At 38.7% G+C, this 20348-nt stretch overlaps 1 protein-coding gene across 1 annotated transcript in view; it reads right to left on the bottom strand.

The window, feature by feature from the left end:
* SNW1 (SNW domain containing 1) overlaps window positions 1–20348 on the bottom strand; it is a 27131-nt gene extending 6783 nt beyond the window's left edge. The window contains exons 1-9 of the mRNA XM_088145274.1: window positions 20282–20348; window positions 18841–18994; window positions 12911–13072; window positions 3103–3198; window positions 2915–3021; window positions 2299–2403; window positions 2149–2218; window positions 758–823; window positions 209–325 (exon numbers count right to left, since the gene is read on the bottom strand). Of these exons, the coding sequence (XP_088001400.1) occupies window positions 209–325; window positions 758–823; window positions 2149–2218; window positions 2299–2403; window positions 2915–3021; window positions 3103–3198; window positions 12911–13072; window positions 18841–18994; window positions 20282–20295 (891 nt within the window). The 5' untranslated portion in view covers window positions 20296–20348. The remainder of the gene's footprint in view (window positions 1–208; window positions 326–757; window positions 824–2148; window positions 2219–2298; window positions 2404–2914; window positions 3022–3102; window positions 3199–12910; window positions 13073–18840; window positions 18995–20281) is intronic.

The raw sequence follows: 20348 nt of genomic DNA, 5'->3' as shown, positions 1-20348 counted from the left end.
TATAATATAAAAATACAGATACAACCCAGAATTTGGCCAGGTAGAATATTGGACAGCTACAGAAACCAGAAACTAGTATTAAGTTTGTACCATGTTATCACAAAGTTCTGTTCTCATGGTTCTAACCAAATGCTACAGTGCTGCTCAGATTCTATGGAATGAAATTACTGAAGGAAAATGTATAGTGGAGAATAAACAATGGTCTGACCTTTCTGTCAGCAATGTAAAGAGCTTCTGCCAACTTAGCAAAGTTTTCATTGATGTGTACAGTCTGCAATCCTCTGCCATCCGCAGCCAGGCGTTTGTCTAATGGAATGGTGTAACCCTGCAATGAAAATCGACAAGGCATTTAATCACCATAAAAAATAGGTGTACTACAAAAGCAGCTCCATATTTTTAATTTCAGTAGAATGCACCCGCAAAGTTACTCTACATGCAGCTTAAAAAATACTCATTTTGAATATCTATTATGGAGACATTTAAAAATACTTTTGCTATTATGATATGATGTTTTGTTACATTAAGCAAATCGCCATCTGTGGAATTAGTTATAGTGATTAACAACTGACGTTGTTGCCCTGCCCTACTTCAAGCTGTTATTCTAAGAATATTTTGAAACTAATTGGGAAAAAAAAACTTTCTAAAAGTAGCTTGTTTACTCAGTTCTAGATATTTCAAAGTAATCCAAATTACCAATTGTTCAGTGAGATTCTTAGGATGTTATTTTTTGGGTATATCATTGTGACCAATTAATTACCTTTGCATTTTTCCAGTTTGAAATGCAAGGTGGAATTTTCCATTCTTGCTGCTCCTTTACAGTCATCTACACAGAGAAGAGAGAGGTTTTTATCTTTATCAACAAAAAGGGACTTTCTCAATACTATAGCAGAATAAATAGCAAGTTTCAATAAAATATACAACAAACTGGTTTTGAAGATCTATCTTTTGGAAATTAAAAACTACAAGAACTTTTCAACAATCTGAAATACAAACGTGGAATTTTTAAAATCAATCAATCACACTCTTCCTTGGGGTACCAAGGTCTAAGGAGGAATCAGCTTAGGTCAGCTTCAAGTTGTAAAACAGAGCTTCCATGCATCCTTAAGGGAGTTTAATTCCCTTAAATCTCATTGATGATTTTAAGCTACTTCAGCAAGTATCAATGCAAAGAACATGCTGTCTTTCTGCAAGTGCTTACTGCACTGCCTGAGCAGTTGATAGGAATGAACAGTGCTAATGATGCTGAAGTATTTACAGAACTATTTACTTTTTCTGCCTACTATCCAACTCTATAGTATTCTTTTTCATATGTGGCAAGAATAATCATGCTGTCCCACCAGAGCAGACAGAGTAGGTATGCTCCAGGTCCTTTCTCTTAAACATTGCCTTCTGGTGGGTCCTCGGAAGTGTGCCTTTTCTGTTGCAGCCCTGTCCTATGGAACACCCTCCCTCTGAGATCCAACAGGACCCCACCTTTGTTGTTTTATTATTAAAACCACCCAGGTTTTATTATGTATGTATGTTGTAAGCCGCCCAGAGTTTGGTTTAAGATGGGCACTATACAATGTAATAAACAAACAAATACTACAAATTGTATAAAGTTTTTATGGTAGTCAGTTTTAGTTTTAAACCTTAATGATTTTTAGCATGCAAATTCCATGATGGTGATAATGACTGACACTATGACTACTACTGCTGCTACAGATGTTACATGTTGGATGGATGGGTTTTTTTGAGCTTGCAACACAATCCCAAATCTTTTTTCTTAGTAATAAGAAAAGCTTATTCTTAAGCTACTAATAGCTTAAATCCCATCCAAATATATATGAAACAATGTATTGTAAATAACAGCTAAGTCTAATCAAGCTCTAAGTTATTCTCAAGATAGAAGAAAACTAGCTTCTGCTTTAACACACATGCATATATCAGATTGTGTGTTTGTTTCTTTTCATTCCTGTTTTTTGTCATCTTTGCCATATTTACTCTGTCATCTATTGCTGTATTTTTTGTTTTTAATGTTTTTATTTGTAACTGTCCAGAGTTGTGGGAAATTGGGCAGCATATACATTTTAACAACACCAACAATAATATAAAAAAATGAAAACAAAGAAGAATTGGAGGAAAAAAACCAGCTGGGAACAGCATTACCTTTCTACTGGGAGAATGCATTACTGGAGCAGGTGGAGATGGTGGCCCACGAGGAATTTTCTTATTAATCCTAATATGTGAAAATCGTAGCATAATTAGGACTTACAAAAACTTCTTATGGCCTAACAATCAAATATTTCTGAAACTCACTTGAATCTTGGTGGTTCCATGGGATCCTTTTGCATCTCCACCATTCTAATAACTCTCTGCTTCGCACCAGAATTGAATGCCACTCCCTGCTGTGATGGTGTGTATCTGACAAAATGAAAAAAAGGTCTTATCAGTACAAACTTTGCCAGCATTTCAGTTTTATTCAAAGGCACAGTAATGCCAGCCACACACGTTAAAGCAATAGATGAAATCTTACTGTGCTTTAGACTGTACAGAAATATATTAGAGCTGTTTTAGAAAGAGAACAAAGCTCGATATTCCAGATTCTATCCAATTTTATTGATTGTACATAGAATATAATTTCCAGTTACAAGTCCTGTTGCTTCACAGACATCATTATGCTTATTTACCTTTTATGGACCATGAGCCTGTTATATATTTCAAAGAAAAAATCATTACCAGAAACAGGATAAGAACAACACACTTGTATAGCCAAGTACATTGTACTGTGATTTCAGGGCTATATCACAATTCATTAAACAGCAATAATTTTTTAATTCTCCTGTAACTCTTCCTGCCTTCACAGAATCATGTGAAGAAGGCATATATTATACACTATATACAAAAAGTAAACAATACAAAAAGTGTTCCATACCGAATGTACTGAGCTGGAGCTAGTTTATCAGCCGCTCGGACTGGCATTGCTGCTGCAATTTTCTGAGAGACAGACTTTTCCAGTGCAACTCGTGTCTTTTCTGTAAGCTGCAATCATATGTAACATATTAAACATCTGGACAAAATGCACATACTTCCAGCAGTTATATGCATCACTACCAGCTATACCTCTTTGACAGCTTCTTCATCTGGTCTTTGCAGCTCAGGGTCATCCACATTCATAACTTCTTTGGGAACAAGGTCTGTGTATTTGCTGTAGATGACCTGAAACATGGAAAAGAGCACTAAGGAAAAGGAACACTGTAGATTAAAAAAAGGCTCTGTGACTTTTTAGAAAACCAGACTATCTTTCCAATATCGAACAAGCTACATAATACCTAGCATAACTATTTCAGAATAAGGTTAAAAATTATCATATAATACTCCTAACTCTTAGCTTTAGGTAGGAGAAAAACACATAACACAGTCCTGGATTCTGGTTTTTTGATAATCAAAACCTAGGATTCTTTGCCATTTGGAACTACAATTATCTTGTTTACCTACAGCTAGAGATGATGATGAGTAATTTGCCTAAAGGTAAGTAATAATCCAATCTGCTTTCCAGACTTTTATGCTTGTAGTAAAATGGCATATTCTTGGATTGGAGCAGAATGTTTTGATATGGTCTAGATCAGTTCTGCACAACATATAGACTGCAGGCCACATGTGGCCTGCCAAGCAGTCTTGTGCAGCCCATTGGTGTTTTTTTGAAAAATAACCAACCCACTGCCTCTGGGAAGGAGTGCTACCACCCCATACGTTCTTGCAGCCATTTTCACTCTAAAAGACCTGATGCCTCCAAGTCTCACAGACGCTAGCTCTACTGCTGCCACTGTGCTGCCTAACAGCTGATTGGTGCACCAGCTATTCCTTTGTGGCCCACAATTATTTTAAAGGTTTCAATCTGGCCCTTTTCCCTTTACGAATTGCTTAGGCCCAGTCTAGATTTCTTTCTTTTTAAACAAGTTTTAATCTGTTTTATCACTAATATATACTTTTTTATATCATCACGTATTGTTTTTATTTTTGCTTGTATAATATTTTTTAAAATAAAGTATGATATATTTTGCCCATGGGAAACTAAAAATGGCTTCAGGCTGTTTTATATATCACAACTTGCACTGATGATGTTACCTGTATATCACTTGCACTGATGATGTTACCTAGTTGGGTAATGAAATGCAAGCAAACAACCAAGCTCAGAGAGTGCCAAGGACTCCACAGTTCAACCCTGAACCACATATATTCTCTTCTACTGAATATATCACAACTATAATTACTTTACTTTGCTCAAATAGTAAGTATTGCTCATTAGAGATTGTTCTAAGTAGCAACTTTCCATCGTCATGACATTTGTACTGCAATAAAAGCAGACTTGTAGTCCAAATAATAATTTAGCATAGGAGACATTTACCAATTCTCATCCAAGTATTTCCAAAATTAACAGTCCCTAAAATGAGCATCAACAGAATCACATTTCACAAAGCCAAGTGAAAGACATTTGAAGAGCAATTATTTCTTCACAGTAATTGCCCATAAAACACAAGAATCTCAATGCATGAAGAACTAAACCTACTTCCAGGACCAAAAAAAAAGAAAAAAAGAAAAAGAAAAGAAAAATCCTAGGGAATAAAATGCAAAGATGTTCTTTTAGCATTAAAACAAGGAAGTTCTAAATAGAAAAAGTAACAAAAATCATCCACTCTTTATGATAATGGCAATAAATGGGCTTTAGTGTGATAAACCTTTGAGGTGAATAACCAGGTTACAATTAGCCAGCGGTCTACTTATCTGTTGCTTCACACCACCCAAACAAACCCCATCTGCTGTGACAATAAACCACAGCTTTTTCTAAAGTACAGCATAAGGCTAAATACCAATGGGGACTGTCTCTTTCTTTCAGCTTCAGAGCCCAATCTGATGCAGGAAAAGCACCACATGTTCACTATCCACATGCATGGAAGATGAGCTTGGGGTATGTTGTTGCTTTCTTAGTACTGGAAAAACAGGTTGCACCATTGATGGAAGGACAAAGAATAGCAGTATTTATATGTAGACGGTTCAAACAGAAGATTATCACACTGTACTTCTAGATAATAAAAAAATTCTATTTCACATGCCACAAATACAATTTTACACCACCATAAATAACCCTGATTCATCAAAGCTTCCCACCCTCTGTTTTACAGTGGGGCAAAAAAGTATTTAGTCAGCCACCAATTGTGCAAGTTCTCCCACTTAAAAAGATGAGAGGGGCCTGTAATTTTCATCATAGGTATACCTCAACTATGAGAGACAAAATGAGAAAAAAACCCCAGAAAATCACATTGTCTGATTTTTAAAGAATTGATTTGCAAATCATGGTGGAAAATAAGTATTTGGTCACCTACAAACAAGCAAGATGTCTGGCTCTCACAGACCTGTAACTACTTTAAGAGGCTCCTCTGTCCTCCACTCGTTACCTGTAGTAATGGCACCTGTTTGACCTTGTTATCAGTATAAAAGACACCTGTCCACAACCTCAAACAGTCACACTCCAAACTCCACTATGGCCAAGACCAAAGAGCTGTTGAAGGACACCAGAAACAAAATTGTAGACCTGCCCCAGGCTGGGAAGACTGAATCTGCAATAGGCAAGCAGCTTGGTGTGAAGAAATCAACTGTGGGAGCAATAATTAGAAAATGGAAGACATACAAGACCACTGATAATCTCCCTTGATCTGGGGCTCCATGCAAGATCTCACCCCGTGGGGTCAAAATGATCACAAGAACGGTGAGCAAAAATCCCAGAACCACATGGGGGGACCTAGTGAATGACCTGCAGAGAGCTGAGACCAAAGTAACAAAGGCTACCATCAGTAACACACTATGCCGCCAGGGACTCAAATCCTGCAGTGCCAGATGTGTCCCCCTGCTTAAGCCAGTACATGTCTGGGCCTGTCTGAAGTTTGCTAGAGAGCATTTGGATGATCCAGAAGAGGATTGGGAGAATGTCATATGGTCAGATGAAACCAAAGTAGAACGTTTTGGTCTAAACTCAACTCGTCGTGTTTGGAGGAGAGAGAATGCTGAGTTGCATCCAAAGAACACCATACCTACTGTGAAGCATGGGGGTGGAAACATCATGCTTTGGGGCTGTTTTTCTGCAAAGGGACCAGGACGACTGATCCGTGTAAAGGAAAGAATGAATGGGGCCATGTATCGTGAGATTTTGAGTGAACACCTCCTTCCATCAGCAAGGGCATTGAAGATGAAACGTGGCTGGGTCTTTCAGCATGACAATGATCCCAAACACACCGCCCGGGCAACGAAGGAGTGGCTTCGTAAGAAGCATTTCAAGGTCCTGGAGTGGCCTGGCCAGTCTCCAGATCTCAACCCCATGGAAAACCTTTGGAGGGAGTTGAAAGTCCGTGTTGCCCAGCGACAGCCCCAAAACATCACTGCTCTAGAGGAGATCTGCATGGAGGAATGGGCCAAAAATACCAGCAACAGTCTGTGAAAACCTTGTGAAGACTTACAGAAAATGTTTGACCTCTGTCATTGCCAACAAAGGATATATAACAAAGTATTGAGATGAACTTTTGATATTGACCAAATACTTATTTTCCACCATGATTTGCAAATAAATTCTTTAAAAATCAGACAATGTGATTTTCTGGATTTTTTTCCCCATTTTGTCTCTCACAGTTGAGGTATACCTATGATGAAAATTACAGGCCTCTCTCATCTTTTTAAGTGGGAGAACTTGCACAATTGGTGGCTGACTAAATACTTTTTTGCCCCACTGTATGTGCATGATAGCCTAAACACTGAATGCCTTGTAATTTCCATTTACCTGAGGAGAAAGAGCAGTCATCCCAGACAACACTAAATTAACTGCAAATATGATGTAGTCTCCTAGACCCAAAAGGTATTCTCCATTTATGGAAAAAACCAATATGCAAAGTCCAAGAGATAGTGCTGGATTAGCCCCTATGATATCTGGCTACAAATCTGGCAATATTTCTTTTGCTTTAAAAACTACAGGTGAAACTTGAAAAATTAGATTGTTGTGCAAATGTTCATTTATGTCAGTAAGGCAACTCACAAGGTGAAACCAATATATGAGATAGACGCATTACATGCAAAGCAAGATATGTCAAGCCTTACTTTGGTATAATTGTGATGATTATGGCGTACAGCTTATGAAAACCCCAAATTCACAATCTCCGAAAATTAGAATATTACATGACATCAATAACACAAGAATTGGAAATAGAACAATATCAGACCTCTGCAAAGTATAAGCATGCATATGTACTCAGTACTTGGTTTGGGCCCCTTTTGCAGCAATGACTGCCGCAATGTGGCGTGGCATGGATGCTATCAGCCTATGGCACTGCTGAGGTGTTATGGAAGACCAGGATGCTTCAATAGTGGCCTTCAGCTCTGCTGCATTGTTCGGTCTCATGTCCCTCATCTTTCTCTTAGCAATGCCCCATAGATTCTCTAGAGGGTTCATGTTAGGCGAGTTTGCTGGCCAATCAAACACAGTAATCCCATGGTCATTGAACCAGGTTTTGGTACTTTTGGCAGTGTGGACAGGTGCCAAGTCCTGCTGGAAAATGAAGTCAGCATCCCCATAAAGCTCATCTGCGGAAGGAAGCATGAAGTGCTCCAAAATCTCCTGGTAGACGGCTGCGCTGACCCTGGACTTAATGAAGCACAGTGGACCAACACCAGCAGATGACATGGCTCCCCAAATCAACACAGACTGTGGAAACTTCACACTGGACTTCAACCATCTTGCATTGTGTGCCTCTCCATTCTTCCTCCAGACTCTGGGTCCTTGGTTCCCAAATGAGAGGCAAAAGTTGCTCTCATCAGAAAAGAGGACTTTGGACCACTGGGCAACAGACCAGTTCTTTTTTTCTGTAGCCCAGGTAAGACCCTTCTGACGTTGTTTGTTGTTCAGGAGCGGCTTGACAAGAGGAATACGACATTTGAAGCCCATGTCCAGGATCCGTCTGTGTGTGGTGGCTCTTGATGCACTAACTCCAGCCTCAGTCCACTCCTTGTGAAAGTCCCCAACACTTTTGAATGGCCTTTTCCTGACAATCCTCTCCAGGCTGCGGTCATCCCTGCTGCTTGTGGACCTTTTTCTACCACACTTTTCCCTTCCACATAACCTCCTATTGATGTGCTTTGACAAAACACTTTGGGAACATCCAACTTCTTTTGCAATTACCTTTTGGGGCTTTCCCTCCTTATTGTTGTTGTTGTTTAGTCGTTAAGTCGTGTCCGACTCTTCGTGACCCCATGAACCATATTGCGCCAGGCCTTCCTGTCCTTCACTGCCTCCCTGAGTTTGCTCAGTTTCATGCTCATTGCTTCAGTGATGCTATCTAACCATCTCATCCTCTGCCGTCCTCTTCTCCTTTTGCCTTCAATCTTTCCCAGCATCAGGGTCTTCTCCAAAGAGATCTCTCTTCGCATTAGGTGACCAAAATATCTGAGCTTGAGCTTCATTATCGATCCTTCCAATGAGCAATCAGGGTTGATTTCCTTTAAGATTGACTGGTTTGACCTCCTAGCAGTCCAGGGGACTCTCAAGAGTCTTCTCCAGCACCACAGTTCAAAGGCATCAATTCTTCGGCGCTCGGCCTTTTTGTGGTCCAGCTCTCACAGCCATACATTACTACTGGAAAAACCATAGCTTTGACTATGCGGATCTTTGTCGGCAAGGTGACGTCTCTGCTTTTTAATATGCTATCTAGGCTTGCCATAGCTTTCCTCCCAAGGAGCAAGCGTCTTTTAATTTCATGGCTGCAGTCTCCGTCTGCGGTGATCTTGGAGCCCAAATAAATGAAGTCTGTTACTGCTTCCATTTCTACCCCTTCTATTTGCCAGGAATTGATGGGTCCAGATGCCATGATCTTAGTTTTTTTAATGTTGAGTTTCAAGCCAGCTTTTGCACTCTCCTCTTTCACCCTCATCAAGAGGCCCTTTAGTTCTTCTTCACTTTCTGCCATTAGGGTGGTATCGTCCGCATATCTGAGGTTGTTGATGATTCTCCCTGCAATCTTAATTCCGGCTTGTGATTCTTCCAGCCTGGCATTTCTCATGATGTACTCTGCATATAGGTTAAATAAGCAGGGTGAAAGTATACAGCCTTGTCGTACACCTTTCCCTATTTTGAACCAATCGGTTGTTCCATGACCAGTTCTGACTGTTGCTTCTTGGCCCGCATACAGATTTCTCAGGAGACAGGTAAGGTGGTCTGGTACTCCCATCTCTTTAAGAATTTGCCACAGTTTGTTGTGATCCACACAATCAAAGGCTTTTGCATAGTCAATGAAGCAGAAGTAGATATTTTTCTGGAACTCTCGTGCTTTCTCCATGATCCAGCGAATGTTGGCGATTTGATCTCTAGTTCCTCTGCCTCTTCGAAACCCAGCTTGTACATCCGGTAGTTCTCGGTTCATGTATTGCTGAAGCCTAGCTTGTAGGATTTTGAGCATAACCTTGCTAGCATGTGAAATGAGTGCAATCGTGCGATAGTTTGAGCATTCTTTGGCGTTGCCCTTCTTTGGAATTGGAACATAAACTGACCTTTTCCAATCCCATGGCCACTGTTGCGTTTTCCAAACTTGCTGGCATATTGAGTGCAGCACTTTAACACCATCATCTTTTAGTATTTTAAATAACTCAGCTGGAATACTGTCATCTCCACTAGCTTTGTTGTTAGCAATGCTTCCTAAGGCCCACTTGACTTCACTCTCTAGGATGTCTGGCTCAAGGTCAGTGATCACACCAGCGTGGACATCAGGGACATTAAGATCTTTCTTGTATAGTTCTTCTGTGTATTCTTGCCACCTCTTCTTAATCTCTTCTGCTTCTGTTAGGTCCCTGCCTTTTTTGTCCTTTATCATGCCCATCTTTGCACTAAACGTTCCTTTCATATCTCCAATTTTCTTGTAGAGATCTCTAGTCTTCCCCATTCTATTGTTTTCCTCGATTTCTTTGCATTGTTCATTTAAGAAGGCCTTCTTATCTCTCTTTGCTATTCTCTGGAAATCTGCATTCAGTTGCTTATATCTTTCCCTTTCGCCCTTGCTTTTCGCATTCCTTCTTTCCACAGCTATTTGTAAAGCCTCATCAGACAGCCATTTTGCTTTCTTGCATTTCTTTTTCTTTGGGATGGTTTTAGTTGCTGCCTCCTGTACAATGTTACGGACCTCCGTCCATAGTTCTTCAGGCACTCTGTCTACCAAATCTAATCCTCTAAATCTATTTATTACCTTCACTGTGTACTCACAAGGAATATGATCTAAGTCATACCTGAGTGGTCTAGTGGTTTTCCCTACATTCTTCAATTTAAGCCTAGATTTTGCAGTAAGAAGCTCATGATCTGAGCCACAGTCAGCTCCTGGTCTTGTTTTTGCTGTCTGTATAGAGCTTCTCCATCTTTGGCTGCAAAGTATATAATCAATCTGGTTTCGGTATTGACCATCTGGTGATGTCCATGTGTAGAGTCGTCTCTTGTGTTGTTGGAAAAGAGTGTTTGCTATGACTAGCTTGTTCTCTTGACAGAACTCTATTAGCCTTTGCCCTGCTTCATTTTGTACTCCAAGGCCAAACTTGCCTGTTATTCCGATTACTCCTTGACTTCCTACTTTAGCATTCCAATCCCCTATGATGAAAAGGACATCTTTTTTTGGTGCTAGTTCTAGAAGGTGTTGTAGGTCTTCATAGAAGTGGTCAACTTCAGCTTCTTCAGCATCAGTGGTTGGGGCATAGACTTGGATGACTGTGATATTGAATGGTTTGCCTTGGATACGCACTGAGATCATTCTGTCGTTTTTGAGGTTGTACCCCATTACTGCCTTTCCCACTCTCTTATTGACTATGAGTGCAACTCCATTTCTTCTAAGGGTTTCTTGCCCACAGTAGTAGATATAATGGTCACCTGAATTAAATTCACCCATTCCCGTCCATTTCAGTTCGCTGATTCCCAAGATGTCGATGTTCAATCTTGTCATCTCATGTTTGACCACATCCAGCTTGCCTTGGTTCATAGATCTTACATTCCAGGTACCTATACAATATTGTTCTTTACAGCATCGGACCTTCTTTTTGCTTCCAGATACATCCACAGCTGAACGTCCTTTCGGCTTTGGCCCAGCCGCTTCACTCTTTCTGGAGCTACTTGGAATTGCCCTCCGCTCTTCCCCAGTACCATATTGGACACCTTCCGACCTGAGGGGCTCATCTTCCGGTATCATATCTTTTAGCCTTTTAACATTGTCCATGGGGTTTTCTTGGCAAGGATACTGGAGTGGGTTGCCATTTCCTTCTCCAGTGGACCACATTTTGTCAGAACTCTCTGGCATGACCTGTCCGTCTTGGGTGGCCCTGCACGGTATAGCTCATGGCTTCACTGAGTTACGCAAGCCCCTTCGCCACTACAAGGCAGTGATCCATGAAGGGGTTCCCTCCTTATGGAGGGTGCCAATGATGGTTTTCTGCAGAACTGTCAGCTCAGCAGTCTTTCCCATGCTTGTGATTCCTACTGAACCAGCCTGAGAGACCATTTAAAGGCTCAGGAACCCTTTGCAAGTGTTATGGATTCATTAGCTGATTAGAGTGGGACACTTTGAGCCTAGAATATTGAACCTTTTCACACTATTCTAATTTTCTGAGATTGTGAATTTGGGGTTTTCATAAGCTGTACGCCATAATCATCACAATTATACCAAAGTAAGGCTTGACATATCTTGCTTTGCATGTAATGCGTCTATCTCATATATTGGTTTCACCTTTTGAGTTGCCTTACTGACATAAATGAACATTTGCACGATATTCTAATTTTTCGAGTTTCACCTGTATGTTAAAACGCTGTATTGATATATATTTACAACACATCAATTTCTATTGTTACTGTCATTGTATTTCTATTAACAAGATAGAGAAAGTATTTCTATCATTGATTCCCACACATGGGTGAAGATTATTTATTTATTATTCAAATTTATATAGCCACCCTTCTCAATGGATAGTTCCCAAGCAATTAAAATGTATAAAAACACAAAAACAATACAATTTAAAAACAATATTAAAAAACCGCCATAAAAACACACATAACAAAATTCATAGTTGAGGTAGTCAACATCCATTGATAACAATCAATACAGCAAACAGCACAGGCTCTAATAATCATAGACGGTAATCTCTTCTACCCTTAGTCTTAAGGAGAGAGCACAGAAGGCTAAATAGGCAGACAAATAAAACAATGCAGGTAGGCAGACAACAGTAATTAGGTACAGAAATAGAAATATATCCTTTGGTCAATCTGGGTATGGACAAAAATATCACTTCAGACTGCAGATATTATTTCTTCAATGCTGCCCTGCTGTCAGAAATAGATTCATTTACTACTTTATTCTATGTGTAGCTAATAATCTTTAATATGTGCCTTTATAGACCATTCAATTCTTTACAGCAAACAAAAAGGAAGAAAGAGTTGCTATATTATTTTTGAGTGTAACAATTCAGAAAAATGAAATATTATTCAAGATATTATCCATTTTCCTAAATTTACTGCATTGCCAGATATGTGAGTAGAGATGTAGAATTTCTAGAATTTTAATATACTTCTTTGTTTCTTGAATTGGTATATTTCCAAACATATACTAATTTATTTCACAACTGTTTTCTGTATTGTTTATAAATAAAATACTAGGATATATTTCATGACTCATTTTCATTTCTGGGAAAAAAACAAAAACAGCCACAGGAAAAAAATGGAAAGTCTAAATTTCTTTCCAAATTTCTCAGCATGTTTTAAAACCTTTACATCTCTTCTTGTGAGCAGTTTTTCCCGTATTCATAACAAAACATTTTAGTAAGCTGAACAAGAAATTATACTTCAAACATAAACATTTGAGAATCCTATTACCTTGTCTTTTGATTGTCCTTGCCGAGCTATAGCATCGTATTTTATTTTTCCTTCTGCATCCACCTGAACAGCTAATGCATTGGACATTTTCTTTTTTCTGCCCATATCCAGAGGATATTGGGCAACATGGATTTCTGGGAAAGCACCTCCCTCTCCAAAATCCTATATAGAAATAAAAATGGATGTGATTAGACTGTGGACAAGAGAAGAAAATAAAGTAATTAATGGTTGAAGATTCATTAAAAAATAAGAAGATCAAAGATCTCAAGTTTTGGCATACTTTTTGGCTTTCTATGTATCAGTCTTATCCAACACAAAATGTTTCTGAAAGCTGTTTTAGTTTCAAAACTGATTTTCCATTGGTATGTAGAAGGTTTTTTCCTCCAAAAATTGTATGTTTAGATAGGAATTAATTGTGTAGCTATGTTATATCCTATGCTATAATCCTAAACATATTTATTAATCATGTATATACTTTTGAGACATGCTTAGCAACAAATTCAGGTATTTTACATGCAAACTGATTATCTATTCCCTTTTAAGTTGTCACACAAACCTTAGACAAAAAGACCGGTCTGCATATTTTCCTCAATGTCTAGCAAACCACAATTCACATATTTACAACTATAATTGAATTCCAAGATTTCATTAAAAACCAGTATACTATGTGACTTAAAATAACACTAATTCATATGAGAGAGCTAGTTTGGTGTGGTAGCTAAGGCATCAGGCTATAAACTGTGAGTTCTAGTCCTGCCTTAGGTACAAAGCCGCTGGGTGACCTTGGATCAGTCACTCTCCTTCAGCTTTAGGAAGGAGGCAATGGCAAACCACTTCTGAAATCTTGCCAAGAAAACTGCAGGGACTTGTCCAAGCAGTTGCCAGGAGTCAAGACTGACTTGAAGGCACCAAAAAAAAAAAAAAAAAAAATTGAATTAGGAGCATCAACAATCCAACATTTTTTAAAAAGTAAATGAAAAATGTTGCAACTACATTGGGTTTGCTGCCAAAAACAATTGTTAGGAATTAAATAACCCTGCCCTTGAAAGAGCTTCATTTATTATACTGAAGACGTAGTTAATCAAGTGGAGGTAGCAGGAACTTTGGGAGAAAGAAATGTTATTTTGAAATTATTAATTTTAATGGAAATTAAAGCTGAGTGTAATCAAATGCATATTTTCAACTTAAAAAAAATTAATAAACTTAAAGCATGTAAAAAGCAGGATTCCATAACAGAAGAAGGTATGTGGAAAAGGAGCTCAAGGTGGATGAGAGTTTCTAAGGAAAAAAAGATACTAAAAGCATAATTGTAACCACTCCTGATGAAGATTAATATTAATGAAAATAGAGGGAAAAAGATATAAAAGAAAAAAAGGCCAGGCCACTAAACAACAGTGTACATAGATAGTCTAGTTAGTATCAGGAAAGTGGTAGCTCAGATTGATCTGAGACTGGGGGAGCATACTAAGGACAAATAGGATTTCTTTTGATATGTTCAAAACAAAAGGAAAAAAAATGGAATCAGTATATCAGCTGTTCAATAAAGAAGACAAAATGCTAACAAGTAACAAAGAAGTGAGCTACTCAGTTCCTATTTTGGTGCAGTGCTCACCACCACAACCACCAAAAAAACAAAAACAAAAACCTGTTTGTTCCACCAGGAAATTATAAAGAGTAGAAGGAAGGAGCAAGATTGAAGTTTAGCATTGATAAAACCATGGTCAGAAATATTTCTTTAGTCTGAATGAGTTAAATCTCTGGGGCCAGTTGAATTGCCTTTTGGGCTCCTGATAGACCTAGCTGATAAGAATAGCTATGCTGGAACAACCCAAGACCCATCTCAGTCCAGTATTTTGTTTCTCAGGTGACCAAACATATACCTCTGGAGTACTCACAAGTAGGAGAGGGATACATACTCCATTCCTGCTGTTGTTCCACTCAACTAGTATTTGGAAATATGCTACCCTAAGTTGGATGTAACACTGAATCTTCTATTTTAATAGCAATCAAGAGACCTGTCTTCCATTAATGTATTAAGTCCCCTGTTAAAGCCATCCAAATTAATGATCATCAACATGTCTTGTGATAACAAATTCTGCAGGTTAATTACTGTGTGAAGAAGTACTTTCTATTGTCTGTTCCAAATCACCATTCAATCAGCATCACTGGATCACCCCTGATTCTGATATTTTGACAAGAGGAAGAAAAATGTCTCCCTGTCATGCATGATTTTATACCCTTTCATCATTTTCCCATTCAGTTGCCTTTCTCCTAGCAGTTTTTTTTTTTAACAACTGCTGAACACTGACTCAATAATGTCATTAAGATATCCACTATGACCTCAAAATCTTCCTAGTTAGTTACAGATAGCACAAACCCCATCAGTATCAATGTGAAGTTAGGGGTTTTTGCCTCAATGTGTACCATTTTATATTTTCTTAAAATAATTTTGTTGACCATTCACCCAGTTTAAAAAGTTTCTTCTAGAGCTCTTCACAATCATCTTTGATTTTCACTATGCTATTCAGTATCATTCATAGGCTTAGCTAATTCATTGCTTATCCTAAGGCTAAAGCTTAATAAACAAGTTAAAAAGCACTGGTTCTGATACACCTAGTGAAATTCCAAAGTTGAGGGGGGATTAGAACTTTTAAAAAACTGGTAAAGTACCAGATGACAGGAGAGCAAGGATTTTCAAAAAGGGTACAGAGGAAGATCCAGCAAACTACAGACCAAAATGGCAAAAAACCAAAAACCAAAAAAAAAAAAAAAAGATGAAGTAAAAAAGGTATCATTCTAGTCATGCAGTGTAGGCTTTGAATTTTAAGCCCCTATAGCTCTGCTTTTGTAGGTTTTAGGGGAACCTTTTGGCAGAACAATTTAAGATACTGTATAGAGGGCTATAATAGGTAATGAAAATCAATTAAAAACAGGTATTTCAATTTGTGTAAGAGAAAACACAACCTGCCACCATTAGATATAACTCAGTTAAGGTATCACTAAAAAAAAGAAACAGTCAAGAAACAGCTTTGGACAAAAGAAAGGAACAATTCTTGTTAAAAGCCACAATCAAAATAGTAGACATTCCAATGCAGACACCTGTTTTTGATCTAGTTTAATATCATAACCACTATACTGGCTTTTTCCTCTTAAAAATACTGTCAATAAATTTATACCTGAATACTTTGTATCCTTTTTGTTTTAAATGGAACCGTCTACCTAACTGACCTTGGGTGATACTGAACAGACTAAGAAGAATCAGATCTGGTTAATACTTGGATGAGATACCACTTGACATCACACAACTGTAGATTAGCTTGGGAAGTTGAAAAACATTGTGGAAGAAGGCAAAGGCAAACCATTTCAGTATTATTGCCAAAAAAATGGACCTACCACACAGTCATCAGGTGTTAAGTTTGACTAGAGGGAAACTTTAATTTTTATTGGATAAGTCTGCATGAGTCTGAAGCTTGAGAAGCTGATTAAATTAAAAAAGGGAAATTAACTATTTTTCAAAAGAGTGTGGCAACACTTTGTCTTTAGGAAATTGATAGCAATTTCAGTTATTGTGTAATAACAGTATGTTTTACTTTACTTCAGTAGGAGTAACAGTTGTTTACTTTTTGAGTTCCTCACACAGAGGCTTAAGTAACTACATATTCTGTACCTTCTTTATAAGATGTCCTTATAGTTCAAAAGATATTTTGTAACCCATTACTCCTACTGATTACTGTTAAAAGTTTTTATACTTTGTATTATTTGAATATAAACATAAAACAAAACTTGATGTATTTTATTCTCATTTCATATACTGAGAAACAAAACCTAGAAATAACAAATGTCCCAAGCAAAAGAAATTAATTTACAATTCAAATGGGATATTATAATCCAGGTCTTTCAAATTCTAGCTCATCTTAGATTCTGATCCACATTTCCCACCACAGAATGGGCAAATAGAGAATTGTGGATGGGAGACTGTCTTAGGAAACACAGTGAAATACACTAGAACTGTGAGGTGGGGAGTAGATGGAATGAAGCAGAGGGTGCCATGGAACTGTGGAAGGGTACTGGAGAATGGATTTGGTTGGAGATGAATGCTGTAAGGATATGGTGTTGGAGGTGGGGGAGACAGCATCATTTGATGTCTGTGTTGGTGGGCAGAGCAAGCAGCAGCTAGGACAAGTTGTTGGGCTGGGACTGCTGATGGTGAAGGACTGCAGTCTGGGGAGGGCTTTTTGGAGGCTACTCCAGGGCCAGCACAGGTTCCCCAGGGATCCTGGTGACTGACTGGGGCCCTATTATTGTTCCTTGTCAGATCTGGATGATACTTTTGACTTCCTGAGGATTGGCCCTCTGAGAGATGGGGAATCTTGGTGGGTGGTCCACCATAAAGTGAGAGAACACCATGGGGAGGTGTCCTCTGCCACGGTGCCACAGTTAAGTGTGGGTTCCAGAGGATATTAAGACACCAGTTTGGGCTTACTGAATTGGCAGGACAGTTGCCTGCTTCTATTACAGAATTTTGAAGCACCTGGATCCCTTTCAGTCAGGATTTACATATGGGAATGGGACAAAACTGTTTTGGTCACTCTGATGGATGACATGGATAAAGTGCTCTTGGTTCTCTCAGTAGCATTCAATACCATAGATCATAGCAGCCTTCTTGAACAGCCTGTGAGGGGTACATTGCAGTGGTCCTGATACATTTTATGTGAGTGCTTCCAGTCAGTGGTAATGGGGAAGAGAGTTCAGCCAGGTGGGTTGCTTACTTCTGTGATGCTCTTGGGCTCCAGTGTCTCTTCCTTGCTTTTTAATATCTACATGAAACTGCTGGGACAGATCATCTGTTGGTTTAGGGTGAAGTATTATTAGCATCCTGATGACTGCAAATATTTATCTCTACCCCAGACCAAGCTGGAGATATGGTGGAGGTCTTAACATGGTGTCTGGAAACTATGAAAAGTCTGGATGGGGCTAAATAAACTGAAATTTAGAAGATGGAATTGCTATTGTACAAAAAGCATCTGGCTTTCTGTCACTTCCTATTGTAACTCTGGATGGAGTTGCACTCTCCCTGAATGATCAAGTTTGCAATTCATAGCTGCTGCTGGATTTGCAAATGGAGTGTTGTGGCCATGGGAATCTTTCACCAGCTTCAGTTGGTGAGCCCATGCTGGCCTTATTGGTGCCTGATGTTTTGGTGACAGTATCCTATGCCCTCATCATTTCTAAGCAAGACTATACTTTACATGGGGCTGTCTTTTAGGATTTTTTATATTACAACTGGTGCAAAGCACAGCAACCCACCTCTTAGTGTAAGAGAGCCATTATAATCACATCAATCCTATTTTGTGTGTGCTCCGTTGGCTTCTGTTAGCTTTCCTGGCACAATTCAAAGTAATAATCTTTGAGCCCTTCATGGCTTGGCTCCCAGATATCTTCAGGACCATCTCTGCAAGCAGAAATGGCCTTTCTTGTATAGCAGTACTTAAGTACTTCTTTTGAGAGGTTGGGGTACAGAGGCTATGCTTCTGAAACAGCTTTCTCCCACCCTGATGTCCTTGAGGAAGATTATTAATCTTGAAGGGTCACACTGGACTGGGCAATAGGGGCCATTAGTTAATTTGATATCTTTTTTGAACCATTTTATTGTTTACTATGCTTTTATGGTTTACAATAAAAACCATAAAACGTAATAAAAACATTAAAATGTTTGGCAGCTACAATTGGGCAAAATGCATCAAGCTAAGTATGTTCCAATAGTATAACAGCAAATTCAAGGATTCTGAGTTTGGAACACCTAAGCTGACTTCTATGAAAGAAAAACATTTTAAATAAAATTTACACTTTACATTCAAAAACCAAAACTTTATCTTTCAGTAGGAATGAAATCATTTTTGGTTAATAAAGCAATGCAAACTATTATTTACCTCCAACATTCGTGGTATCCATCCTTTCCGATAACCATAAGGAGGAGGTTCCCTTCGTGATGACACCAATGCAGTCTGTCTCACTCTTTGAGATCTTGCTCTCTCCTCTAATTCCAGTTGGTCCTGAGACAGCTGAGTTGGTGCTGGTAAAAAACTAAGCAAACAGAGAAGAAATTAATATTGTTCTCTCTTTCAATATAATATGTGACATTTACTCCAAAAATATTTTTAAAAATGGTTCTGTGTTTGACTATGAAACTATCCACAGTGCTTAATATTGTTCAGATCTTTTGGCAATTAAATCTATGGAGAAAGGATTAATTTTCATGTTAGTCATCTTCAGTTCTGAACTGTTCTTTTTAGATTGTTTTAGGAGCTCAGAAGCTACAAATTCTACTTCAGTTATTTCAAATGATAATTGCTTCAGATTTAGAGCTTTACTGCAGTGCTTTATATACAGTGCAATATATCCCACTGTGATTCTCTTATGCAGTATACCAACACATAAATGGAAAAGATGAGCCGAGATCCCAATTGCTATAGGCTCGCTTTCAGATTTTCCTTTCTATGCTTCATCACTGCCAGTATGGACACAAAGGCCAATTACTTACATTGGATTTACACTCTGACTGAGCTATACAGTAATATGTTGGAAACCCGGCTAAAACAAGCATCTGTTTTTTTACTACGTACATATGTTAATCTCATAAGATTAACATACTGTACAATATATTGAAATGCAAGTTGCTGTATAAGGATGTTCATGCATTGCTATTATACAACTGACAAATTAAAACTGAAGATGTAAACGTAACACATGAAAATGTTTTGTTTGGGGCTACCTGGAATAAAAAATGGCCCATTCCACTTAGTGTTATCTAGCAGTGGATTCCAATCCGACCCGGAAATAACAGTGACCTATTTGCGCATGTGGAAGCCATTGTTATCAGCAACCTCCTATATGATCCTTGCTGGGTGAAAACAATTTTAGATTTGAAGTTCAATTTTCGGTATACTGTGGTCAATCGATCACACCCTACCGATCCTAATTGGGGGGGGGCGGCAGAGAAGGGGTGACCACCCAATACATTCTTTTTCTGGATAGTCGGCCAACCTAAACACCGTGCGGCCAAACATTTACTTATTATTTCTGAACCGAAGCTTTCATTTCTGAAAGGATTCTACTATTCTTATTAAGTGCACTATATGGGGGCGGGGGCAACAGGCCGGCCGACCAGCCTGGGGAACAAGCGCTAAAGAAAATGCCCGGATCACCCCAGACCTCCCTAACGCAACCTTCCTGTAATCAATCCACTTCACCACAGACCACGATGTGTATACATCTAGGCTTACAGTATATATAAAAAAAAAGAAATCCAGGAACAAGTCAACAACCTACCCCTACATCATAATAAACTCCCATTTCTTCCCCTCAACCCACCTGGTCAGCGCCATTTTGTTGTCCTCCTCCCTCTTCTGCGAATCCTGCGTTGCTGATGGTGAATGAC

Source organism: Python bivittatus, unplaced genomic scaffold (genome assembly GCF_059951505.1).
Source record: "Python bivittatus isolate LINGU-HERP-01145 unplaced genomic scaffold, Pbiv_v1 ctg000480_np1212, whole genome shotgun sequence".
In the NCBI taxonomy this organism is placed as follows: domain Eukaryota; kingdom Metazoa; phylum Chordata; class Lepidosauria; order Squamata; family Pythonidae; genus Python; species Python bivittatus.
This window is presented reverse-complemented; position numbering and strand designations above follow the sequence as displayed.